Source organism: Acinonyx jubatus, chromosome C1 (genome assembly GCF_027475565.1).
Source record: "Acinonyx jubatus isolate Ajub_Pintada_27869175 chromosome C1, VMU_Ajub_asm_v1.0, whole genome shotgun sequence".
In the NCBI taxonomy this organism is placed as follows: domain Eukaryota; kingdom Metazoa; phylum Chordata; class Mammalia; order Carnivora; family Felidae; genus Acinonyx; species Acinonyx jubatus.
In genome coordinates this window covers 36365645-36392779 of record NC_069381.1, presented here as the reverse complement: position 1 = coordinate 36392779, position 27135 = coordinate 36365645, and the positions used below count along the sequence as shown (strand labels likewise).

The 27135-nt window shown below is 51.0% G+C and overlaps 1 protein-coding gene and 1 pseudogene across 1 annotated transcript; one reads left to right on the top strand and one right to left on the bottom strand.

Moving 5' to 3' along the window:
• Positions 1–1299: 1299 nt before the first annotated feature.
• FAAH (fatty acid amide hydrolase) lies at positions 1300–22284 on the bottom strand. The gene is made up of 15 exons (XM_015070450.3): positions 21740–22284; positions 13628–13741; positions 11064–11198; positions 10700–10833; positions 10416–10622; positions 10124–10164; positions 9777–9901; positions 8791–8916; positions 8151–8248; positions 6572–6671; positions 5753–5793; positions 4937–4976; positions 4352–4460; positions 3640–3785; positions 1300–3290 (listed from the first exon to the last, which is right to left on the bottom strand). Exons 1-15 carry the CDS (start codon positions 21932–21934, stop codon positions 3162–3164), a joined length of 1740 nt encoding a protein of 579 aa, XP_014925936.2. The 5' UTR covers positions 21935–22284; the 3' UTR covers positions 1300–3161.
• LOC128312165 (60S ribosomal protein L7a-like) lies at positions 16816–19296 on the top strand (annotated as a pseudogene).
• Positions 22285–27135: the final 4851 nt, after the last annotated feature.

The following is a 27135-nucleotide window of genomic DNA, read 5'->3' as shown; positions in this document are numbered from 1 at the left end:
AGGAAGCTTGTTTGAGTGGAGGAGACAAAAAACCACCATATAATTCCAGATAGCATCAGTGCTACAAAGTACAAAGGGTAACACATTAGACAGGGTCAGACAAGCTGTTTTACAAGTGGGTGATCAGGGAAGTGACACTGGAGCTGAGTGTTCCAAGCAGGGGAAACTAGTCAGCATAACACAGAGGCTCTGCAACAGGAGCCAGCTGGAGATGATCAAGAAACAGAAAGGTACTCATGTGACTGGAGCACAATGGATGAGAGAAAAGAGCCACCAGAGATGAGGCTAGAGAGGTAAGCAAGGGCCCTATCCCACAGAGCCTTGTAAGACACGAGGAGGAGACTGGATTTTATTCTGATTCTGGGTGTGATGGGAAGCCATGAGAAGGCTTGAAGCAAGTGACTCAATCTGATTTACACTTTCAAAGCATTCCCACTGGTGATTGCATGGAAAATGGACTGGGGACCAGGTGCAGATGGAAGCAGGGAAGCCCCATTCGGTTACTGCACTGCCAGATGAGAGGCAGGTGGCATGGACTAGAGAGCTAGTGTAGCAGTGAAGATGGAACACAGTGGCTACTCACTGGCCCCGGGGACCACCTTCCCCACTCCTTGGCAGCATTTACCCCTTGTCTAACCTTTCTCTGAGCCCTAATCACCCAGGAGCAGATGTTTGAGTTAATGTCCAACCCCCAGAGTTAATGTCCCACAAGCCCGGGAGCCTCTTGAGGATGGAAGTCAAGCTTGGTAGAGCTCCAACACCACTGAGCACAGGCTGAGAAGGGCCACACTGGGGCTCAAAGGGTGAATCAACGAAGCAGTGAAGGATAGAAGGACAGGTACCTCCTCCCTGCAGCCTCGGGTCTAAAAGTACAAGGATATCAGTAACCAAAGAGAAAAGTGGGGCAAGAGGAGAAAAGTGGAGGCAGGTGGTTTTATGGAACCATATGAGACAAACTGACACTGCAGTTACACGGAATTAGGAAAAAATGCAGCACTACCTGACCGTCTCGACCTAGCTGTCTATGTGGGTTGGGACCTCTGGACATTCACTGGCTGCAGTGACCACCTCCCCCACCCCTCAGCAGCATTTGACCCTTGTCTAACCTTTCCCCAGGCAGTGATCACCCAGGTTGCTGATGTGTTTGTGTTAATGTCCAACCACCCCCAGAAGCCCTGGAGCCTCTGGAGGATGGGAGTCAAGCTTGAACTGAGCACAGGGTTAGGCAGGGGCACCCACACTGGCCTCCAAGGGCGAATCAATGAAGCAGTGAAGGAAAGGACAGGCACCCTCGCCCTGTGGCCTTGTGTCTAAAAGCACAAGTTTATCAGTAACCAAAGAGAAATGGGGCAGGAAGAAGCCAAGGGAGGGGTACAGGCCAGGGCACAGATGATTCTATGGAATGATATGAGGCAAAATGACACAGCAGTTACAAGGAATCTGGGCAAAGTGCAGCAAGTATCTGGCTGTCCCAATCTGGATGTCCATGTGATTTTGGTCTTGAAGTGTGAGGCCTCAGGCCGAGCAGGGATACCACTGTCAGACAGTGGAGGTGCCCCTGGCCATGTAACCTGGAAGGCAAAGTCCCTCCAAAGAAGCAGGAAAATCAGGGTGGAGAAGGAAGCCTTGGGAAGGCAGATTACCCTGAAAAGAATCTGAAGTGGGCCAGATAGGGTTAGGACCCGCCTGGCCTGAGGGCTTAGGCTCAGAAACATCTTCTGCAGTAAGTAGGGGAGTTAGAGCTGGGGCCAGGGAAGAGTGAGCTCTGCTTAGTGGGGCTAGGAAGTCCCCAGACTAGTCATAGACTAGTTGCCCACCCACCAGGCAACACAGTCCTGTAAAAGGTGGGCTGGCAGATTGGGCAGAGGTGAGACTGAGCTGAGACAGCTCACTTCCAACCCAACTGTCAATTCCCAAACCACCTCTCTGCCTACCCCTAGGCCACAGCCCTAGCTCAGGCCTCAGGCCCCCTTCCTCAGATTAGGATCATGAAGCAGCCTCCTTATCCCTCTCCAGGCTCTGTCCCCCAAGTCTGTGCTCTTTGCTGCATCTGTGTGATCCTTTAAGAGCTCCCCATTGCCCTTGAGACAGAAGTCAAGTTCCTGAACTAACCCCCAAAGTCCACCTTGATCTGGCCCCCACCTGTATCTCTGCTGCCTCTCCTGTACCCATTCAATACCTCCATCTACCAAACTTATCGTGGTCTTTTGGGTGTGTGGCTCCTTATCCCTCGGATGTCCTCCTCCCCATCTCAGCTTCCGGAAACCTTCTACACTCAATACATGTCTTCCTCCTTCAGGAAGCCTTCCTAGAACAATCCAGTCCTTGGCCAGCCCTGTGAGTGCTACCAGATCGCCTTGTCTCATGCTTTCTTCTCGAGGCCTACGGGCCCCCTCCCCACAACAGAGCCAGCTCAGGGCCAGCCCTCCAGACTCCCTGCTGCCCTATGCCCAGCCCTTTGCTGGCCGCCAAGGACAAAGATACAGCATTAGAGTCCCTCCTGTCAAGGAGAACCAGCGTACTAAGGGAAGCAAACCCACCCACAGATGCTCACCACAGAGGACAGACTGGGAAGAAACAGTCCACCTAGTCCAGGGCTCAGAGGAAGGAGGGAAGGCCTTCTTGGGAAAGAGGGATCTGAGCTGGGCCTCGAAGGATTTAATGGTAGAGGAGCAGAAAGGGCATCCTTGGAGAGGGAAGGAGCAAAGGAAAGAAGAAGAGAAGGGCAATGCTTAGCAAAGTAGGGCTTTGTCTAAGTGAGGGGACAGGGGGATGGGTGAGGTGAGAAGCCTGTGTCCCTCCTGTGGGGGATGGGAACTATGAGATTGCCGAGGCTGGAGTAGGGCTCAACCCCCAATGCCCTGACAATGATGGCCAGAGAGCATACAGACTAGAAACATTTCTTGACTGTTAGTGGGCTTTTGCCCATGTCACACCCACTGCCTGCCATGTGGTGGGTATGTCAGGGCAGAGGGAGGGATCAGAAGGGGGGGCAAGGTCCAGACTCAGGGCGTCTGTGCTTCTTGTAGAAGATCAGGGGAGGGGTACATGGAAGCCTCTGGCCCAGGCTGAACATTTCCTCACAGGGTGGCAGCTGTGCCCAGACTAGGCTGGGCACAGATCGAGTGGATCTCAGGTCCCCAGAGCCCAGTGGGTGGCAGTCAGGATGGCTGCTTTTCAGGGGTCATCAGTCGCTCCACCTCCCGCATGAACCGCAGACACAACTCTTCTTGCCAGGGCAGAGCCACACACTGCACGGCCACGGGCAGCCCCACGCTCTTCTTCACGGCCTGTGAGGGACACAGGTATCAGGATGGGAGGTAGAGGAGGCAAGACCCCGCGAGGGACCAGAAAGCACCCCAGCTGGAGAGGAAGGGCAGCATGGCAGGGCCAGGCTGCTGTCCTTCAGGGTCTCGCATGAAGAAAGGAGAGCGAGGGGGTGCCTGGCTGGCTCAGTCAGTAGAGTATGTGACTCTTGATCCTGGGGTCATGAGTTCGAGCCCCAGATTGGATGTAGAGCTTACTTAAAAAAGAAAAGGAAAAAAAATGCAGGCAAGGACTACATGCACTTATGCTGCTTCCTTCACAGCAGCCAGCATTGGGATACCCTGGGGGCCAAGCCAGGCCCTGTGGCCTCACCTTCTGTAGCGCCTTGTCCCAGATATCTCCAAAGTAGCCCCTGTAATGTTCCATCTGAGCCTCGTCCTCAGCGGTCACTGTGGTGACAGGCACCACCCCCGCTGGGAAGTCCAGGCAGTTGTAGAGCAGAGTGTAGCTGACAGCCGCTAAAACACAACACAAGTGGTTACAGCAGGCCAGGCGACCTTCAATGCCAATTGTCTTCTCTGTACCCCAGCCTTTCATCCTGGGAAATGGCACCCTGCCTCCACAGACAGAGAGGGGCTCTCTCCCAGGGCCACAGAGATTCAGGTGAGTGACAAAGCTCAGGAATCCAGATTCAAGGTAGGCTGGAGAGCCTGCTGGGGCTTGCCCTGTGCCCTTGCCCATGAAGCTTCCCCACCTGGAATGTTGTTCTTATTTTCTTGGCTTATCTAAATCCCACCTGGACTTTAAACGCCACCTCCCCAAACCATAGACTCTGTAACTCAAGATCTCCAACTTCAGTAGTGCTGTGAACAGGGAGCTCATTCCCACCCAGGACATCCCACATGACTCCCATCTCTCCAGCCAGACTGTGAGCTCCCCAAGGGCAGGGCCCTCTCCAAGGGGTGTAGCCCTCCCCCAAGGCTCCTCTTCTACTTCCCAGCAGCCTTCTGGGCACTGGGCTGAACTTCCAGAGGAGGAAAGGCAGGTGGGAGTGTCAGGGGTGTGGTGGGGCAGCAGGCCTCACCTGTGGCCCTGCCGGGAGCATTCAGGTTCAGAGCAGGGCCCAGCATGGGGGTGAGCACCACATCCAGGTCCAGTGCTCTCCACTGGGCAATCACAGAGTTGCGGTACACCTGGGGAGGATGCCAGCAGGAGCTCTTGGACCCAGCCCATCACAAGGACTCTCTAATGAAGGGACTGTGGCCAGGGTGGCTCAGGCCCCAGCACCTGCCCCTGGATCTGGACTAAGCCTGGAAGGGATGGAGGTCCTTGGGGCACACAGGCATGGCCACTCTCAGGCAGCATCAGTTGCTCCACCTCCCATACGAATCATAAACATCATTTTTCCTGCCAGGGCAGGGCCACGTAGTGCCAGACAGCACCAGTGGGGGGCAAAGAGGCAGCCAGGACAGGAGCTGACTGACCCAGCCCCTAAGGATGAGCACCTAGGCAAGTGAGGATCACAGACCAGTCCAGGGAGCAAAAGGGGGAATGACAGGCTACTCCAGGAGACCAGAGGGACCAGTGGCCAAGAGAGCCCACTGGTAGGTGTTGTATCCAACTCCACCCCATCCCCCACCCTACTCCACTCTAGAGGCTCTGACCTCACCTCAATCTCGTACTGCAGTTTCCAGAGCTTTCCAGCCGACCTAGGCAGAGAGAACGAGGTCACTGGCCATGGGGATCTGCAACATCAGACTCCTACTCCTAACACCCCCCCCCCCCCCCCCGGATCTCAATCCTCCATAGGCGCTTCTCAACTATGGGAGCTCTGAGACAGATGCAATACAAGGGAGAATTTCAAATCCCTAAGTTCATGTCCTGCTGAGAAAATCGGGTCCCAAGAGGGACTTAGGCTATGCCACTTAGTGACTTCACAGCACAGCCAGGACCACATCAGGCCTGATTCCCAACTACCCTTAGTACACAAGAGAGGCCAGAGCTGCCAAAGGTCCTAAATGCCTGGCAGTGAGAGAAGGGGCAAGTCCAGAGGATGTCAGGGCCTAAAAATAAGGCCATTTATGCCCTTTTCCCACCCGAGCCACTAAGGGGCAGGCAGGACCCAGTGAAGCTCAGTTTATGTCAGACCTCCAAGAGCAGCGTCTCTCACAGGTTCCCAAGTAGCCCCCTCTCCCCTGTGCCTCTACATGCTTCCTTTCCTGGTCCTTTCTACCCATGCATAGCCAGGTCTTCTCCTCTCCAACCCATCCTTCCTGTGATCCCTTTCAGGCTCCTCCTCTCTAGCCAGACCTGGACCCTGAGAAGGCAAACTTCAAGGTCCCATCTGAAAGCCACAGAGGTTGCCACCCTGGCCGGGCCACTTCCACCTCAGAAGCTACTTCCCTCATCTCTTCTTGTCAGAAACCACTTAACCCCAGGTCAGGGGAAGAGGGGGGTGGGATCTAGGCATAGGAAATGTCCTTACCGGGACTTCATACTGCCAAGAAAGGCTGCCATCCTTGGGAACTGCCAAAGGACAAACACAGTGTTAGTGACTCAGCTTTGGGCTGAGTGCAGCCAAGCCACCTGTGCCTCTTTTCCCTCTGTCCCTTCCCCCAGGTCCCAGGTCAGCACCTCTTTTATTTATTTATTTTTTTCAATATATGAAATTTATTGTCAAATTGGTTTCCATACAACACCCAGTGCTCATCCCAAAAGGTGCCCTCCTCAATACCCATCACCCACCCTCCCCTCCCTCCCACCCCCCATCAACCCTCAGTTTGTTCTCAGTTTTTAACAGTCTCTTATGCTTTGGCTCTCTCCCACTCTAACCTCTTTTTTTTTTTTTTCCCTTCCCCTCCCCCATGGCTTTCTGTTAAGTTTCTCAAGATCCACATAAGAGTGAAACCATATGGTATCTGTCTTTCTCTGTATGGCTTATTTCACTTAGCATCACACTCTCCAGTTCCATCCACGTTGCTACAAAAGGCCATATTTCATTCTTTCTCATTGCCACGTAGTATTCCATTGTGTATATAAACCACAATTTCTTTATCCATTCATCAGTTGATGGACATTTGGGCTCTTTCCATAATTTGGCTATTGTTGAGAGTGGTCAACACCTCTTTTAGCACACGGGCTGGCTGAAGATTGCAGGGCATGGGGTGAGGAGAGGAGTATGGGTGGGGGTTGGAGAGAAGAGGAGGCCATGCTCACCCAAACCAAGAGAGGCTAAGGCGAGAGGGGAAGAGCCCCAGAGGCCCCCTGCCAGCCCACCCCAACCCTCCACTCCTTGTGCCCTCACCAGAGGCTTTAGCAGGAAAGCCAGCAGTCCTTTCAAACACCTGGGTATCTTCAGAACTGAGATCAGGTCTCCCAAGCAGGGGTCCACGAAATCACCTTTGCTGGGAGACAAAGGGTCCAGTTCAGCATTTCCTCCCCAGGCCTCCCTCCTGGCTTGGGTCCAGTCCAGCACTCCCTACTCAGTGTCATCTCTTCAGTGACACCCTCTAGACTCCCTCTTCAACAGACTCTGGTAACCACTGGTCTCCAACCCCTTCACCTGCCTCCTTTTATTTATTTTTTAAAAGATTTTTCTTTCTTTTTTTTTTTTTTCTTTAATCTCTACACCCAACATGGGGCTCAGAACCACAACCCTGAGATCAGGCAACCCCGAGATGCTCTACAGACTGAGCCAGCCAGACACCCTTATCTGCCTCCTTTTAAACACATGACTTGTTTCTGCTGATCGCTGGGATGCCTGGACTCCACTCCACACTGGAGTTCCCCAAGGCAGGACTCTGTGTCTCCCTCCCTGGCAAACTCAGCTTAAAGCAATAAGGACTCAATGAGGGCAATAGCTCCCTGGCCAGGGCTAGGCACTGAGAGTATCCCCTGTAAATGCTGATGCCAGCCTAGAGGTACAAGCGGAGCCGCCATGACTCTTGTTTCTGAGGCTGTCTCTAGCTCTAGAGTTCAGGGAAAGGTCTCAGGAGGCTGATCCTAAGGGTTCATTCCCAGGGCAAGAGTGAGGGGCAGCCCCTTCTGCTGAAGCCTGGACCATACTCAGCTATGAGAGGAAGTCCAGTCAGCCCAGGCACATGACCAGGAGGCACCTTCACAGATCTATCTTCCACTCCTATCAACCCTTAAGGACCAAAGGCTTCTCTAAACATGAGCTCTTTAAAGTCCCTTAAGGTAGTGGGATGCCTGGGTGGCTCAGTCGGTTAAGCGTCCGACTTCAGCTCAGGTCATGATCTCATGGTCCATGAGTTCGAGCCCCAAGTCGGGCTCTGTGCTAACAGCCCAGAGCCTGGAGCCTGCTTCGGATTCTGTGTCTCCCTCTCTCTCTGACCCTCCCCCATTTATGCTCTGTCTCTGTCTCAAAAATAAATAAAAAATAAAAAATAAAGTCCCTTAAAGTAGGCCTGGCCCAACCCACCCACTCCTACTCTACAGAAGAGAAAACTACTGAAAAGGCAGACTTGGCTCAAGTCAGATGAGCCTGGAGTCACAGCATGATGTCTAGATGTCTCCCTTCCTGCTTCATCCTGCCCTTGTCTCCCATCTTCCCCAAATAGACAAGCAACTCCCCTGCCCACCTCCTACCTCCCAATGAGCTCCCATCAATTAAGCTCTGCTCAATCCAGCCTCCCCTTGAGCTGGTACCTTTCTAAAGTCTCCCTGGCAAAGGATCTCCAGGCTCAGTCTGCACAATTAGAGGGGCAGAGAGGTCCCTGCCCAGAATGCTCAGAGCTTCTTTGTGTTCAGCTGAGGCCTGTCCCCATTTTCTGCCAGATTGGCCCACACTGGGAGTAACAGAACCCATTGCTCTCTCTGGGTCTAATGTCCCCACCCCAGACCCCAAAGTCCACATCACTCACAAGTTCTGTAGGAAGCTGTGGCCACCATCACTGAACAGCCCACCTGTTGAGAGGATCTCCAGAGCATGGGGTATATTGCTTGGCAGGAAGGGGATCAGCTGCAAGATTAAGGAGTATAAGGCCCCCACACCTAAAAACCCTTGACTCCCACAACCCCCATGCTTCCCAGGCGGCCCTGAGGATGGACTGGACCAATCCTGCCTGCCTGGTAGCACCCCCTGGAGCCACAAAGGCAGCCTTACTGACCCATGAAAACTCCCTTAAAATGCATTACCATGAGAGAAGTCAAGCCAAGCCATACATGAACTAACTTGTCTCAGATAAGCAGAGTAAAGCCCATTGGCTCACCACCCTGGGATGGTGGGAATCTCTGGACAGTTGTGCACCATTGTTTGTAGTTGATGAGAGCCTCCCATATAGCACTCACACATCCCCAGCACAGGGCTGAGTTCATCACCAATCACTTAACCTAATTAATACGATCAGCCCTCTATCTATGGTCCCGCAGGAACACAGTTCCCATCCCAACCACAGAATAATCAGGGTGAGAGGATGCCAGGGACAGGCAGCAGCCATGGGTACCAGGAAGGTTTCCCGAAGGAGGGGCCACAACAGGACTTCCAGGTTCCCACAGCCATACCGTGTGGCCAGCAGCCTCCAGGCTCTGCTTCGTCTCCAGCAGGGCCCGCTTCATGGCCGGGGTTGGTGTGGTATAGTTGTCGGTTTCATAATACCCCACACGCAGGGGCTGAGAGCTTGTGTAGACCTGGGGGCAAACACAGGAGTCAGAATCAGGTCAAGAGAGGGCAGCCCAAAGTAGGGCTCCCAGGGATCTTTGAAGCTACTCAGCCCCAAACACAGCTGAGAAGCTGCAGCCTGGATCCCTGGAAAATGACTGTCTGAGAGGCCAGCCCTTTCTGCCTCTGACCCTTTCACAAAACACCTTCACAATGACTCTGCAGGAGGGGCCCAGCAAGGATGAGGGTTCCCACTGGTCATATGATGAAACTGAGGCTTCAGGTTTTGATAGGAAGACGGGCAAACAGGCCCAGTACATACTGACAACACTAGGTCCAGAACCCAAGCATCCTGAGCCAAGGCCCTCCACTGCCTGTTTCAAGAATGCAAGTCCTGGCTCCCATGATAATTTGTTCCAGACCTCATAAAAGGGACCTCACCTCCTCTTTTCCTCCCTTTCAGAAAGGGGTTCATGAACCACTGGGTTGTTAGAATATCTTCTGCCAAGGAGCGGGAACTCACCCCACCAAGTCCAGATATTCTGCCTACCAAGAAACACCCAAGTTCCCCCTCAAGTTGTTCTCTGAGATGCGTCTCCTGTTTCTCAATGACTGCAGAAGAGGCTGGGGCCAGAAGGGGGGGCCTTTCCTCAGCAGAGGCCTCACCCCACCAGGCCAGTTTGGAAGCCTCAGGGTCTCCACATGCAGGCAAGAGCTCCATCTGGTGGCTGACTGCAGAGAAGCAGCTGACCCTGGCTGCAGACCCTTGAGGGTGGGTTTCAGGAAACAGAACCTCCAAGCCCTATCCACAATGCCAAGGGGCTGCTCTCTGGGCTCAGGAGCACCAGTGATAACCAAATTCAACCCCATGCCCCCCAATCCTGCTCACCTCCTCCTTGAAGGGCAGGGGGGGCACGGCAGCATCCAAGCGGAACATGTCCTCACACAGTAGCGCTCGCAGGCACAGTGCCAGGCTTTCCACATCCCGGGCCATGGGGCCGACTGACATTGGCACTGTGGGGCAGGGAGGGGAAGGAAAAAGATCACCCTACCCTAATGGGCTCTGAGGCACAAGCAAGGGCTGGGACATGGCCTAGGAGTGTGAGCAGAGACATGGAAGTAGGAACTCCCACCTAGACCAACCTGGCAGCCAAACACTGCCCCCAGGAGATGCAGGGTAGAACTGGATCAGGAGACCCCCCTCCACCATGGCACTGAGGGAACCCCAGACCTCACCTGCTACCTGTCCATAGACACAGCCCTTCAGGCCACTCTTGCTGGATAAGAAACACAAAATGTTGGAAACAGGAAATGGTCACCCTCTGCCCAACCTCAAACCCATACAGCAGCTTAGAACTCTCACCACTTTAGAAAGTAGGAACCAACACCAATGGTGCTGTGACATTCCCTCCCAGGAAAACCCCAGAGTGAGGGAATCCCTGCCTGGGGCCTAGAGAGGTTGAGAGCTAGGCCAAGATCATAGAGCAAGAGATCCAGGAGCTCCCTCCACCCACCACCCACACCATACCTGATGCGGTTTCCCGTGGGCTTGAGGCCACAGATGCCACAGAAGGAGGAGGGAAAGCGGATACTGCCTCCGATGTCAGTACCTAAGCCCAGGGGGGAGCCTCCACCTGCAATGAGGGCCCCTTCACCCCCAGAGGAGCCACCTGGGCTCTTAGAGGACTTCAGTGGGTTCAAGGTCTGGCCAAAGAGGGGATTACTGCAGTCATAGCTGGGGGAAGCAAGAAAGGGTCAGCTCAGGTCACACTGGTGCCAATGCCCCTGCCCCCACCCAGCACCCAATCCAACCTGAACATGGACTGAGGGATGTTGGTGTGCACGAAGGGCACAGCGCCCTGTAGCTTCAGCACCTGTACCACCACACTGTCACACTCTGCAGGCATGCTCTCGTTCAGGCTCAAGCCCAGTGTTGAGTCCTGGCCCTAGAGGGAGGGACAGGTGCCAAGAGGTGTACAGCTGATGGATCAGGGGCCCTTCAGCAGAGGGTCCACTCTTACAGCCATCTCACAGGCCAAGGCAGAGCACACCCATGGTCCCTCTCAAGGCCTCTGGACCTGATACTTCCTCTGAGGGCCCAGCGTAACCCAGGATGCAGAGCTGGCTGGCAGGGGCAGGGGTGGGGGTTGAAGCCTGATGTGAGGCAAGGGCATACCTTGTAGCTGAAGCACTCCTTGAGGCTCACAGGGACTCCATAGAGCAGGCCCCGCTTTGGGGCCTGGGACAGCTGAGTCTCACAGTCTGCCAGGTAGGTGGTCACACAGTTGGTCTCTTTGTTTACTTCCCAGGCCTGGAAGAGGGAGAAATGGACACAAGGCAAAGTGAGATTGGCCTTTTAAAAAAAAAAAAAATTGTGGTAGAATATACATAACATGAAATTGGCCTTTTAAAGTATACCCAGGGAAAAACCAGCAACATGGCCCGGAGCCAGGAGGGCAGAGAATAACTTAGGGCCCACCATCCATCTCACTGGGGACCTCTAGTCCCAACCTCACCCTGGCAGTCTCTGGCCTCAACCCAAAGACAGAGAGAATAACTCCAGGGCCAGGGCACAAACAAGGCACGCAAAGGAGCAAGACACTGGCCTCAGATGCTCCCCAGAGGGGATGAGCTGGGAGGAAGATAACCTCTGGCCGCTCCACCTCCTCCCCTAAGCTATATCTCTGCCTGTGAAGCAGTCAGAAGGAACCAGATAGGGGCAGATCCCCATCTCAGCCCACACCAGGAGTCAGCACAGAGCAGGACTAGAGCCAGGTTCCAGCCTCCCAGAGGCCAGCATGCTCTCTCCTGCCCCAGGCCTGGACCACACCTGCCCCAGCTAACCCTCCCCTTTCCCAGAAACTCTTGAATCTGATAATGAAGTCACATAGAGGAGTGACTGACTAATACCAGTCACTTAAAGGGATGGAAGCCTGCCTAAAAGGAACAATGCACTAACAGTGGCCATCTGCCATGGGGTCTTTCCATAGCCCTCAAACCACATTCCACAAGGCCCTAGGGGAGGGATAGACCAGGGCAAAATGATACACAGCTTTCAGTAAATACTCCTGTCCCTGTGAAACATCTGAGGAAAATGGGTGTGGGTCCCATTGCCACAACTTAGCACATGAAATCGGTCTCCAGACTACCCAAGGCAGGCAGGGAAGAGGCCAATCTGTGACGAGAATGCTCACTTGTGGGTGATTACGAAGGGCAGCAACTTTTCAGGGGCATTGACAGAGGAGACGCAGCACAGTCTGTCAAGACTGCCTGTGTCCTCCCGGCACAGCCAGTGCGGGGGTCTGCATACAGTCCTCTCTCCCCATGCAGCCAATCTCCCTCACTCTCTGCTGCAGTCACTGACACCACTGTCACACACCCATCAGTCACCCGGCATGCATGTCCACCTGCCTAGTGGTCATACCCACGTCACACACTCTGTTTCAAGAAATTACACACAAGTCAACTCACAAAGCACAATTCTTTTTCTTTCATTTCATTTCAAACACATTCCTTGAACACTTACTGTACGAAAGCCAGTAAGTATTCAGCACCAAGTACAAAGACAAATGAGACAAGCTCTGCCCACAAGGAGCCACAGGGGAAAATGAAGGATAAGACAGGCCCTAGGACACCATGAGAAAAAGTGTTAGAATGTTAGAAAGAGAGGCACCCGGGTGGCTCAGTCGGTTAAGTATCCAACTCTTGATTTCACCTCAGGTCATGATCTCACAGTCATGGGATCAAACCCCACATCAAGCTCCGTGCTGAGCATGGAGCCTGCTTGGGATTCTCTCTCCCTCTCTCTCTGCCTCTCTTCCCTACTACTACTCCTACTACTACTACTACTACTACTTCTTCTTCTTCTTCTTCTTCTTCTTCTCCTCCTCCTCCTCCTCCTCCTCCTCCTCCTCCTCCTCCTTCTTTCTCTCTCTCTCAAAATAAATAAATAAACATTTTAAAAAAGAAAAGAAAGAAAGACCACTGAAGAGGGAACCCTAACTCAGGCTGGGGAGGGTCAGGAGAGGCTCCCTGGAAGACAGCCTCTTTCTCTGAGCCCTGAAGGTTCGGCCAGCAGTGCCTGTTGCCCCAAGAGGGGCAAAGAAGAGGGAGAAGAGAAGAGGGAGAAGAGGCTTCCAGGTAAAGGGAATCCCACAGTGCAAAGTGTGGCAGGCTCTGGGTGCCAGGGAACCGTAGGCAGCTGAGCTATTGATGCCCACACTCCGGAAGGCCTTGACCAGACAGGATGCCAGAGACTGAAGAGGAGCAGAAGAGCAGAATCTAAAGAACTGGAGACCTGAGAGGGAATCTGGCCAGGAGGCTGGGGCCCCACCATGGAGGGAGATGGTGGTGGCAGACCAGGGTGGCTGCGGGGGACGGGAGAATGGGGACAAGGGGATGGGCCAGAGAGAGCTATAGAAAGAGAACAGACCACACTTGGTGACGGATGGGGTGGAGGCGGGAGCGAGAGGGAAGTCTGGGCTGAAAGCCAGGCTTTTAGCTAAGACAACATGCTCAGTGTTGCCCTCTCACCAACACACACACAAAGTCAGCCTGCCTCTCCCTCTCTCTCAATCTCTCTCTCTCTCTCTCTCTCTCTCTTTCTCATGCACAAAGCTCCTGGCAGCCCCTGGCACTGAGGCCCCACCCTGGTCCCGAGAGAGTAACTCCAGGCCAGGTTTCCCCCCAGCCTTTGCAGAGAGAGGGAGGATCCAGGCAATCCCCAGCCTGGGGCCTTACCTTTCCTACGTAGGTGAAGAGTGCAGCCTCCGGGGACAGCTCCCCTCGGTGTAACTTCTGCACCAGCTGAGTCAGGGGCAGGGCCAGCAGTGCCTCTGAGTCCAGGTCAGGGTTCTGGGGAGACACCTCAGATAAGTACCCCCTTACCCCACAGGCCTCAAGTGCCTACAGCTGACACTTGTGGCCCATGCCCCTAAGTCCCCACACCTGCCAAAGCAGATGCTAACTGTCACATGCCAATCCACGACAGACATGCCCACCTGCAGCTCTGAGACCAGAAACTGTGGCCCAGCCTAGGCAGGCACTTGTCACCTATGGACAGGACAGATATACCTCTTCTAGGAGGTTATCAGACGGGGTGCCCTGGGAGAGGCCATGCCCAGTATGATTATTAAACCATTATGAACTACCACCACTGACAGCTGCCAACTGCACCATGCTGCTGCTCTCTGTTCTGACTAAATCTTGCTACCATTCCCATTGCACAAATAAAGAAACTGAGGCACCGGAGCGCCTAAGTGTTTCAGTCAGTATAAGCGTCTGTCTCTTGGTTTCGGCTCAGGTCATGATCTCATGGTTTTGTGAGTTCCATGAGTTCCAGCCCTGTGTCAGGCTCCATGCTGGCAGGGCGGACCCTACTTGGGATTCTCTGTCTCCCTCCCTCTCCGTCCCTCCCTCACTCTGTCTCTGTCTCTCCCAAAATAAATAATAAATAAACTTAAAAAAAAAGGGGGGAGGAAGGAAGGAAGGAAGGAAGGAAGGAAGGAAGGAAGGAAGGAAGGAATTAAGGCACCAAGTGGCTAAGTGCATCACCTAGGACCATACAGGTAAACTATAGTTCTCCGTCCACTCAGCATAGGCTGTCCACTGGCTGTCCACCTGCACCTAACCACTCAATCCCTGGCAAGGGAGATGAGAAAAAGAAGACACTATCCTGGGTGGTTGGGGCTATAGCTAGAGGCTCACAACTAAAAGAGAGGAGTTTTTCATTCATTCCAGATACATATTACCAAGCACCATACTAGGCCTGGGGATCCAACAGTGAACAAAAAAGGCACGTCCATGCTTTGGGAAGCAAGCATGTAATTAATAAGTAAACAAGAATTTGAGATAGTAAGAAATAACTTGAAGAAAATAAAACCTGGTGTGGTGAGTGGGTGGCACACAGGTAGGTAGAGGGTGGTCAGAGAAGAGCTCTCTGAAGGAGGAGGGACATTTGATTGCACACCTGACTGCCAGACCTTGAAGGCTCCCAGTCTCTGGGGTCAGCCTTTGCCTGAAAACCCAGCTTGGTCCCTCCTCAAAGGTATTGAGGCAATTAGTAAACACGGTCAGAGAGAGGGTCTCTGAATCACAGCCACCACTTTCCACCCCCACTCTCCTCTGCTCTTGCCAAGGTCACCAGGGACCTCCTGGTGACAAATCCAAGAGATACTCCACTCTGATATTTGCTCCATGTCTCACTGAGGTATTCAAAGCTATTGAGACCACATACCAGCTCTATTCAATTGCCTCCTGGGCATGGAGATACTATCCTCCCTGGTTTTACTCCCGTTTCTCTGCTACTTCTGTCATCCATTTATTCAGTTAGTCAACAAACATGTTCTGAGTACCTACTATGTGCCAGGGACTACGTTAAGGGCTATGAATTTAGACGTAACCAAGACAGACAAGTCCCTGCTTTCAGAGCCTACATTCGAGAAAACAAACAAGTTAACAAATAATGGACAGATCATGGGAAGTATGAGAACACAAGAACAGCTGCTGTGATGGAAATAAGAGACGACTGACTCAGATGGGATGGTCAGGCCTCTCTGAGGAGGTGACATTTCTTTGTGTGATTTGAAGGATGAGAAGGAGCCAGATGTGGGAAGAGACACGTTCTTCTGGGTACCTCTTCTTCCCTCCCTGATGCTGGGAGAAGTGAATCCTTCTCGTGGCTTCCACTCCAGGTTCTCCACCTAACCCACAGCCTCCTGACCCTCCACCCAGCCTGACCCAACTGAGCTCTGGTGCTCAGGGGCTATTCCCATTGCCGCCCACCCTTGTGTCCTTCTCCCTGAGCTCGCTGCTCCCCCACTTTCCACCGTCTCCTGTTCCACGTACCCTTGTGCAGGGAAGGGCTGAGTCCATCCAGGTGTTAGAGTGCAAGAACAGGCCAGGGCCCTTCCCTCCCCCTCTCCCCCGCATCCAGATCCAATTAGTCATCCTGTCCATCCTTTCTTTCCTGGATCACACAGGGCCACCTTAGCGGTTATCAAGCCCAAGCCATCTACCCACCCTTCCTGCCAGGCCAGCCAGTGCAAAGCAGGACTGGCTGCTCCTTAAGGTCTCTGTCACACCACAAGCTCCAGAGGTATTCCAGGAAGTGCTTCCAGGCTGTGTTCCTGTCAGACTCCTCCACATCCTTCCATGAGATACCACCTACTCACACCCTCCACACACACCCACCACAGAGCCTTTGTACCCCGGAGTTAACAGCAGGAACACTCTACCCCCTTCTCTTTTTCTTAATTTATTTTTTATTAAAAAAATTTTTTTTAACGTTTATTCATTTTTGAGAATCAGAGAGAGACAGAGCATGAGCAGGGGAGGGGCAGAGAGAGAGGGAGACACAGAATCCGAAGCAGGCTCCAGGCTCCGAGCTGTCAGCAGAGAGACCAGTGAGGGGGTTTGAATCCACAAAACATGAGATCATGACCTGAGCTGAAGTCGGATGCTTAACTGACTGAGCCACCCAGGCACTGCTCTACCCGCTTCTCTTGTTAAATAGATATAATACTCACTTGGGATTTTATATATATTTATATATATATATATATAATTATATATATTATATAATGTAAATATAATATATATATTGTATATATATACATAAATATAATGTAAATATAAAATATATAATGTAATGTATATGTGTATATATATATATATAAAATACAGGGAGCCACAAAGCAGAAAAAAATAGCAGAAAGAAAGGCCACCTGACCCTGCCTTGGGGGATTGGGAAGGCTTTATTGAAGAGTGATACTCAGGTGAAAGGTAGAGTATAGTTGGCCTGGCAAAGAGGGGTAAGTGAGGACAAAGAATGCTCCAGACAGTAAGAACAGCATGTGCAAACTGCTGTGATCTCTCCCCACATACACTAGATAATCCCTGGTGATACATGTTTTAAAAACATATACAAAATGAAAGTGCTGTCTCTCTTCCAGCCATCCAAGATACCAAAAGGAAAGAAGGCCAAGGGGAAGAAGGTGGCCCCAGCCCCTACTGTTCTGAAGAAGCAGGAGGCCGAGAAGGTGGTCAATCCCGTTTGAGAAAAAGCCCAAGAATTTTGGGATCAGACAGGACATCCAGTCCAAAAGGTACCTCACCTGCTTTGTCAAATGACCCCACTACATCCAGCTGTAGTGGCAAAAGACTACTCTACAAGCATCTAAAATTGCCCCCTGCAATTAACCAGTTCACCCAGGCCTTAGACTGCCAAACGGCTCCTCAGCTGCTCAAGCTGGCCCACAGGTACAGACCAGAGACAAAGCAAGAAAAGAAGCAGAGATTGTTGGTCCAGGCTGAGAAGAAAGCTGCCGGCAAAGGGGATGTCCCCACTAAGAGGCCGCCTGTCCTTCGAGTGGGGGTTCATGTGTCACCATCTTGGCAGAAAACAAGAAGGCTCAGCTGGTAGTGATGGCACATGATGTGGATCCCATTCAGCTGGTTGTCTTCCTGCCTGCCCTGTGTTGTAAGATGGGAGTTCCCCACTGCATCATCAAGGGGAAGGCCAGGTAGAGCATCTGGTCCATAGGAAGACCTGCACCACTGTCACCCTCACACAGGTTAACTTGGAAGACAGAGGAGCTCTGACTAAGCTGGTGGAAGCCATCGGGACCAATTACAATGACAGATATGATGAGATCCACTGCCACTTGGGAGGCAATGTCCTGGGTCCAGAGTCGGTGGCTCGCATTGACAAGCTAGAAAAGACAAAGGCTAAAGCACTGGCCACCAAACTGGGCTAAGTAGACGCTGTAGTTTTCTGTACATTTAAAAGTAACAAAAAGTTCTCTTTCAGCCAGAAAAAAAAAAATAATATATATATATATATATATACACACATACATACACAAAATGAAAATGAACATTCACCCTACCCCTGGGACCACCCTGCCCAGTCCCTCTCTGAAAAGGAAACCATAGTTAATGGTTTCTAATGAAAACTCACAGGGAAAAAAAAGTTTATGAAAAGCTCACCATGTATGTAATTGTTTTCATATATTCTATTTTTGTACAAAAGGACTATGCTATATACACAGTACTTACTACACCTTGCCTTTCTCGCTTCGAGTTGAAAATAGCAAGATTGCTTTATTTTTTTTTTCTGATTACATAAGTGTGCTCATTATAGAAAAAAAAAATGCCTAAGAGTATGGGGAAGAAAGTAAAAATTAGCTGAGAGCCCACCACACTAGGAGACTTGCCACTGAGAGTGTGGTCACCACCATTTCCCACCTTGCTACAAGGTGCCACAAAGTCCCTGTGAGCCTCAGCTTGAAGCTATCAGCAGGTTCTCTCCATTTTTAAAAAAATTAGCACAAATTAATTCTGTCCTATGTTCTTCCATGTTGACAGCTGATGACAGCACCGCTAACAGCTATTTTTAAATCTTCAACTAGTTATCAGGCAGCTGAGACATTTTTTCTTTCACAAGACACCAAAGAAAGTCTGCACCTCCAGGAGGCCAGTCTACAAACACAGGGGAAATTAAATTTGTACGGAGAACGCAGGGAAGTGTACAAATAAGTTGTAACTAAGCATTCGGCCACCTAGTAGCATATTCTTTCTCAAGGGAGGGATACTATAGCTATCATTGAATCACTGCCCCTCCTCCAGCTGTCTCTCCTTGAGTCCCCTACTGTCCTAATTTCAGCTGTTCTACATTGTCCTCCATGTCTTTTTTAGTTTCCCTCATGGTTTTTATCACCTTTGTTCTATTTCAAGATATCTTTTCCATTTGGTCACACAGGCCACCAATAGTGGTCTCAACAAAAACTACATTCACCCTCAACTCATCTACTGAATCATTTTGTTTTAAAGTCAGGTTTCAAGCTGGGCTTGGAGAAGGCCAGGAGATGGAACCACACATCAGATCCAGTTGAAGGAAGTGGCATTTGTTAAGACCAGTGGAATTCTGGCAAAAGGGGTTGTAAGAGATTTGTTTTGGGGTAAGACCACAAGTGCAAAGGCACAGAGGCATGAGCAGGTGTTCTGGCTTATCTTTTCCAGCCATAAGATTCTATTGATGGTAGTTCTTCTATTCAGTCTAGAAAGGATATTGACACTCATTCAGGGGGCAGGCTGGGAAAAAAGTGGGCAAAGAGTCGTTACAGGTTAAGCCTCACGTGGTCAACAGAGAGTTACCAGAAACAGGCCTCACTCTCCAGTTGCTCTATAGTCGAGAGAGGTGAACCATTTTGTGATGATTCCGGAAGTGATTAGGATTCCCCCTCCTCCAGCAATGCCTGGGAACACTGGTGGTATCTAAGCTCCCAGCTAGCTTTGTCAGGAGTCTATCAGGCTGGAGCTGTACTACCTGCTGCTGTATTCCCCTGGGGCCTGCCCAGGGCCCTGCTTACCTCACTGCCCCGTACTATTCGGGGCAGGCCTGAAAAAGCCCCAGAAGAAAGGCTGCTTATACAGCCTCAAAACCCACATTCCCATCATCCAGAGACTCCAGAGCCAAGCAGAAAGGCACCTTAGGGGCAGGAGAGAGGAAGGAGCTCATCCCAAGGTTCCAAGGGATTGAGTTCAGCTAAACCACCTACTTCTTAACTGCCCCCAAGGCCTTTCAGAGTTACTGTTATCAAGACCCTTGCTGACTGCTCAAATGAGACTCCTGAGATACTTCTCCTTTTCTCCTCCACAGTCACTGGAAAATCATAGTGTACATTTCATTGTTTACCCACCTGGAAGAGCCAGGCTTTGGTGTTCTGACACCAGGCTCTCTTGCCCCAGCGAGGGTATGTAAACAGCTTTTTGTATTTCAGGCCCATAACCTCTACCCTGGAAATTTTGGTTATTCTCTTTTTTTTTTTTTAATGTTTATTTATTTCGAGAGACAATTCTCTTTTTTTTTTTTTAATGTTTATTTATTTTGAGAGACAGAGAACAAGCAGGGGAGGAGCATAGAGAGAAGGAGAGAATCCCAAGCAGGCTCCACACTATCAGCACAGAGGCCGATGCGGGGCTCAATCCCACAAACCAGGAGATCATGACCTGAGCTGAAATCAGGAGTCTGACCCTTAACTGACTGAGCCACCCATGTGCCCCTGGAAGATCTGGTTCTAAAAAAATAATGAAAGGCGGTTGCTCCAGAGGGGACCTGTATAGATGCTGGTGTTTGGAGCTGAGGTGAGGAAGACCTACCCTTCTACCACGTCGCACCCCTGCCAGCAGGTGGGTGTCTTGTGACTGGGAGGGGAGTTCAGTAGGCAGGAACAGTGGGCAGACTGCTGAAGCTGCCCCTGCACAGTTCTTGCCAGCTGGCTGCAGTTCGGGTTATTGCTAAAGAACTCGGGCCTCAGGAGCAGCTGAGGGTCTCCAGGGTGAGCCAGGTGTCACTGCAAGGATCCCTGAGTGGGGCACCTTGGAACTCAGCCAGAGAAGGAGGACTTAGGCAGTGAAGAACTTGTGCTCAGGTAGGGTCAGTGGCCAGTGTGGACTGAACATCTAAAAACTGACTGATGGTGGGCTTTTCAGCAAGCTTGATGAATAGAGGCTGGAACCAGATACATATTTATTTCAACAAATAAATAAATATGATATATCCTGGCCCAGAAATGGTGTGGAGTAAATCCATACCGGCTAAAAGACACCGTGATCAAGGCTGCACCCTGGGCCTGGCATCCTAAGGCCTGGTCTCCCTACCTAATATCCCCTCCCTGCTCTCCTCCCCTGGAATGAGGCTGGAGAGTACCACTGGGCGTGTAGGTTCTAGTTCCAGCTCTGCACCCAACTCTAAAATCACAGCATCTGCTAAAAGCAATTTTCTGTGACTCCCTCCCTGATTCCCACCTAGGCACATCCTCCTGACACCTGCTGTGTCCCCAGTCACCTGGAATGCTTTCCCACCTGCCAGATCTGAATCCTATCAAACCACAAAGCCTCTCAAACAATCGTGGCAAGTTTTTCCTCTCACAGTACATAAGAACTTCTCCCAGAATTTATCATTTTGACTTCTAACTGGGTCCAGCGTCTCAAACACCTTGAGCGAAAGCCTCGTCTTCTAGGCCCCTCCCCAGCACCTATGCACACACCGAGCTGAACCAGAATGAGAAAAGCTTGTTGACAGCTCACCCAGGGAAGGGCTGGAATTACACTTGCTTAAGGAAAAGGGCCTGTAAGGGGTTAGAGCAGGAGCTGGGGAGACTTCTATTCCAGCCCAGCCCTCTTTGCACTTGGGCAAGTCCTTTTCTGGCTCTCTCTTAGTATCATCACGCACAAATCAATGACTTTAAACTATAAGCTTTCCGGATTCCCTTGGCCATGACTCTGTGATTACAAAGTCTTAACCTGAGCATCATATTGGTTCTCATGCTTGCATTTTAGCTTTCTAAAAGTCTTGAGGGGCACCTGGGTGGCTCAGTCGGTTGGGCATCCGACTTGGGCTCAGTTTGTGAGTTCAAGCCCTGCTTGGGGCTCTGTGCTGACAGCTCAGAGCCTGGAGCCTGCTTCAGATTCGGTGTCTCCCCCTCTCTCTGCCCCTCCTATGTTCATGCTCTGTATCTCTGTCTCTCAATAATAAACATTTTAAAAATAAATAAATAAATAAATAAATAAATAAATAAATAAATAAATAAATGAAAGTCTTGAAATTCTTTGGCACCGAGCAAAGTTCCTCTCTCTTTGACCCAGTGCGGCGATGGCCTTTGGTCTCCCAGCCTCCCCTCGGCTCTACCTCAGAAAGAGTATGGAATGTATTAGGGCAAAGAGAGGTTCCGAACGTAAAACCTGCGCGGCCCTCCACCTGCCCCTCCGCGCGCCAGTGCGGCTGAAAATGCTGCTAGGGATACCCCACCCTGTGCCTCCCCACACACACCACGGGACCCGAGCGGTCACCTGGAGGCGGAAGCGCTGCGCCGACTTATCCATGGTCTCCAGAGCCGCCCGCTGTTTGCGTCGTGCCCTGGCCCCCGCGTCCCGCGCCGGCCGACGACTTGACCAGCGCAGGGCCACGGCCGCTGCAACGAAGCAGCAGGCCAGGGCAGCCACGGAGGCACCAGGGAGCTCGGTCCACAGTTCGTCCATCACCATTATCTCCCGCCGCCAACTGTGCGGAGAACGGCAGATAAGGGATCAGCACATTTGCATGCCGCCGCAAAACCCGGCCTGGAGCGGCCTAGGATCCCGCGCCCCCTCTGCGGGAAAGGGGGTTGGAGGACGCGCGGCCGCTGGCCCACGGGGCAGCGCGCCGTTGCTTGGCAGCGGGCCGGAGGCGGATGGTGCGCAACCGTCAAGGTGAAGCCCGGCGACAGGTTTAGGGTCACTCCTCGCGTTCTCCCGCACCCGGCCGGGAAGGGCGCGAGGGGCAACCGTGTTCCGCGCGCGCCCTCGGTAAGCTTACGCCCAGCGCACCTCACAGCCCCAGCTTCCCGGAAGACGCGGCCGGCAAGAGCCCTCTGCGGGGGAAAAGCCGGCCAAGAGGACGAGAGCAGCGACCGATTGGACTCGAGGACCTGATTAACCCCCCCCGCAAATAGTTCAGTCGCATCTTTTTTGGAGACCCTCCCAGGATGCTCACCTCTCCCACCCTCAGAGCTTCCAGGGGCACAGGAAGTTTCCCTGGGGAGCCCACCTGCCTCCCCCTCCCTTTCCCCAAATCAGGGACCACATGTGTCTCACTCAAGGCTCTTCATGGCCAGATCGTTGATCACTTGTCCTTTTGCTCAGCCACCTCCCCTTCTCCAGTCATGGGCCCTCCTGGATTTTACATCCAGAGAGCAGAAGGAACACCTGACCAGGAGTCTGGGGACCTGGCACTCTTCCAAAGAGGGGATGGGGTGGGGGGTTAGATACACAAACAAAATACTCCCATCCAGGCGTCTATCATAGGACTTTCTGTTTATGTGTTTTATGTCATTTGTCCTCCCAACAGACCTATGAGGAAGGCATTTTTATTAACCTTATTTTCTAGGTCAGGTAACTGAGGACAAGAGGGGTTAAATGACTTCTGTGGTCACACACATGGCTGAGTGGGGACTCAAACTCAGCTCTAATCTCAAACCATTGCTCTTAACCATCAAGCAGTACTACCATTACTGCCCCTGGAAGTGAAACTCTGTGGGATGTGGTGTGGGAAAGTGCTTTGTGGCTGGAAATGGAGCCTGCTGAAACACTCCGCTGTTACTCCAGTTCTGTGTTTACTTCTCTGAACCTGTGCCTTAACCTGTAAAAGGGGGGGTGATTATAATGCCGCCTTAACCTGTAAAGGGGGGGGGGGTGGTTATAATGCCTACCTCACATAATTGTGAGCAGTGTGTGAGGTCCTTTATGATTGGTGCCTAGCACGTAGGAGGCCCTGCGGAAATGTCTGACTGAATGAAAGGCCCACCTGTAAAAAGCCTAGATGTGTTAACCTTAAAATGAAAACTATCAGTTATTTTAACAGAAAAGTGGCGTATTCTGGAATAGCAGAGAGTTGCAACTCCTGGCAACTAAGCCTGGCAAAAACCACAGGCAAGTCTAGGAAACAAAGGAGAGGAAGTTCTTTTACAGAGGAAAGGAGGAAGTTAGGAGGGGCTATTAGAAACAAAAAGTCCATTGAAGTAAACTGAGAGTTTGAAGTATAGTGGCTTTTCATTGGCTGAATTGTGGCATTGTCTCATTGGCTGGGCAGTTGCTAGGGAGAAAAAAACCCTTTTTCCTCCAGCTCGGTAATAAAATTTTATAAGGTGTGTCCCTTCCTGTTGGGCCTGTAGTTGGGGAGTGATAGGGCATGAGAACTCTTCCTTCTGACTCCACTTTTTTTTTTTTTAAGTTTATTCATTTATTTTGAGAGACAGCAACAGAGAGGATGAGTGGGGGGAGGGGCAGAGAGGGAATCCCAAGCAGCGGCACCACCACCCCCTTTGCACTGTCAGCATGGAGCCCAACTTAGGGCTCAAATTCATGAACCATGAGATCGTGACCTGAGCTGAAATCAAGAGTCAGATGCTTAATGAACTGAGCCACCCAGGCACCCCTTTGACTCCACTTTAAATGAGGTTTCCTGGGCCACCTAGCTGGCTCAGTTGCTACAGCGTGTGACTCTTGATCTTAGGGGTTGGGAATTTGAGCCCCTTATTTGGTGTAGAGTTTACTTAAAAATAAAATAATAAATGAAGTTTCCTTTTATTAGTTCTCACAAATGATATTGGAAGAATCCGGACCTGAGGGTCTTGTAAGTCACTGTCAGGCTCTTGAGCATATTCTGGAGGCATTCAAAGCCTTGTGTTTCTAAGTCTTCAATCCCAGTTGAGTGCTGCTGAGTTCTTACTTAGCACTCATGGCCCTTTTTGTAAGTTTTCCTGGACCTCAGTTTCCCTAGGAGAGCTGACAATGCAGGATGATGGAAACCCCAATCTGAAATAGGTCTTGCAAGGTCATCTCACCCCATCTCCTGATGGAATAAAGGGATTCTATTCCTTGACTCAACCCTTCACTTTCTGGGTGACCTCGGGTAACTCAACTTTCTTTCCCTTTTGTAAGGTGAGAAGCATTCTTTCCGACACACACTCCCTCTCACAAAGGAGAAATTAAGATTATAATTATGGCAGGGGGGCGACTGGGTGGCTCAGTTGGTTGTCAGACTTCAGCTCAGGTTATGATCTCATGGTTCATTGGTTGGAGCCCCACGTCTGGCTGTCTGCTGTCAGTGAATGGCCCGCTTTGGATCCTCTGTTCCCCTCACTTTCTGCCCCTCCCCCACTCACGTTCACGCTCTCTCTCTCTCAAAAATAACTGAATATTAAAAAATTTTTTAATTATAAAAAAAGATTATAGTTATGGGGAAACTAAGGCCATTCTGAGGTTTAATCACCAAGTTTATAACCTGCTGTGCGTTGGACCAAAATTTGCAGGGCTTCTTTGTTTCATTTTTTAAGTTATTTGTGAGAGAGAAAGAGATAGAGAGAGAGAGAGAGAAAATCCCAAGCAGGCTCCACACTGTCAACATGGAGCCTGATGCAGGGCTCCAACTCACAAACCTCAAGATCATGACTTGAGCTGAAATCAAGAGTGGGACACTTAACTGACTGAGCCACCCAGGTACCCCAAGCTAAAATGTGTTAATTTAGGAACTCCATTAACAAAATCTTCATTTGTATTTCTTTGCTGTGATGTTGGTTTCTCTAAGTACTAGCCTCCTGGGGGCATATTAAGCAGGATTTAATTTACAGAAAGGATCTGAAGGATCTGGTGGGGTCTGGAAGCCACGGCAGTAAGTTCTGGACCAAGTCGAATGCATAAGTCATGGTGGGTGACCACTTCATTCCTCTGAGAGATCATCCCTTCACCTTCTGACATTCTGTGGTTCAATTCAACAGACTGCCACCAGCCCCTGCTACTTATTTGATAGGCCTCTTGTGGTGAGCTGGAGAAAGTGAGGCAACTACCAGACCTCAGATCTGGCCTCGTGGGGCTCAAGGTTTTGTTGGGAAGGAAAAAACATGCATAGGCCAAGAGACAAAAGATATACTTTGGTGGAAAAAGCAGAGATCATACTGCATAAACCCAAAGAGCCTTTGGATGCTGGGCCCTTGTGCTGAACAGCCCTTGGGGAATCAGATAGTTCAGAGGTATATAAAGTTTGGCTCTGGAGCTAGAGTGTCTGGCAACCCATCCCTGTGGTGTGACTGTGCCCCAGTTTCCTCACCTGTAAAATGAGGACAATAATGGTACCCCCCCCCCATTCTCTAGTACTATTATAAGAATCAAATGAGTTAATGCATGTAACAGAACAGGACCTAGCATATAGTAAGGATTCCATGCATGTTAATCATTATATTATTGTTACTATTTATTTTTAAAAAGAGGGGTTTTCTGGCCTGAGAAGCCCAAGCTCAGGAACCAGACTGCTTGAGTTCAAATCCTGTTTGCCACTTGCTTACGATATCACCTTGAATAAGTCGCTTTAACCTCTTGTGCCTTAGTTGCCTCATCTACAAAATGGGGAATAAAAATAGTGACCACCTTACAGAATTGAGCAGATTAAATGAGTTAAATCAAGGAAAGAGCTTAGAACAGCACCCAGCCCATCGCCCATTGTAAGATTTCAATAAACATTAGTTCATTAGTAAGCAGAAATGTGATGCAGTCCTACCAGTGTTTGGGAAAGGCAGTTTGGAGGAGCGGGAGGTGGAGGCCATGGAATGGAAGAGCAGGGAAATTCGAGGATCCCAAGTGGGGGATGGGTTTCCAAGGCTCCAGCTGTGTTATCCAAAAGGCATCTGTAAGTCAACACCATACCATCCGTGAGCCAGAACAGCAAGTACCTGCACTCAGCCATCAGTGTCAGTCCCTCGGTCCCTCAGGTGGGTTCCCTGAGCAGGGTCAGTGTGTCCCTCCCCCATTAGTTGGTGACCTTGAGCAACTCACCCTTGTGTGTGCTCAGTTGTCAGGAAGACAGGTAATACCCTGCCTCACTCCCTTGGAGGTGGGGGCAGGGTTGCAAGAAGGGGAAGGAGAGCTTGCAAAAGGGAAGGGAGCTTCTCAGATTCCAGAAGGTTTGAAGTCTGTCTTTGGTTCTGAGGGTGAGAACAGAGTGTGCCCGGTTGCCAGTAACTTCTCTGCTTCTCCGTTTCCTTTCACTTGTGAAACTTGCCTCAGTACTGAAGGGGTGGGCAAGAGAGGGACGCAGCCCTGCTTCAAGGAACTCCCACTCCCACAGGTGAGGTAGGATACCAATCTCAGACGTACTAATCATGGCGTGCTTTATAATTCTCAAAGCACTGTCAGGTCTTTGACATTAGTTGTCTGGGCCTCCCTACCACTTTAAAGACCCCCACTACCCCTACACTCTCTTCTAAGTTAGAGGAGTCCATCTCCTGTGGTAAGCTTACTACATAAATGATCCCAGTACTACACCCCTTTCTAGATCTGTGCTTTTTGCAAAATAACTTTGTACCTCCTCCCTTCAGTAGGTGGAATCTCTTTCCTTACCCTCGTAAACCTGGGTTTACCTTTGTGCAAGGAATGCTGTGCTAGTCTGAGCTTAGGCTGCAAGAGAATTTTCTCTCTTTTCTGGTATCCCGCCACTGCCAAGAGAACAAGTCCAAGCTAGAGGATAAGGCCATGTGCGGGGGGAACCTACTCAGGCCAGTTGTCCCTGCCCAGGCCCTCACACAGGGGAGAGCACCCAGCCAAGATAAGCAGGGTCACTTACATGCAGATACATGCATGAGCCCAGCCAAGCCCAGCTTAGCTCAGCGGAGCCACCAACCAACTGGTAGACTCAGAATAACAAATGCTGTTTAACC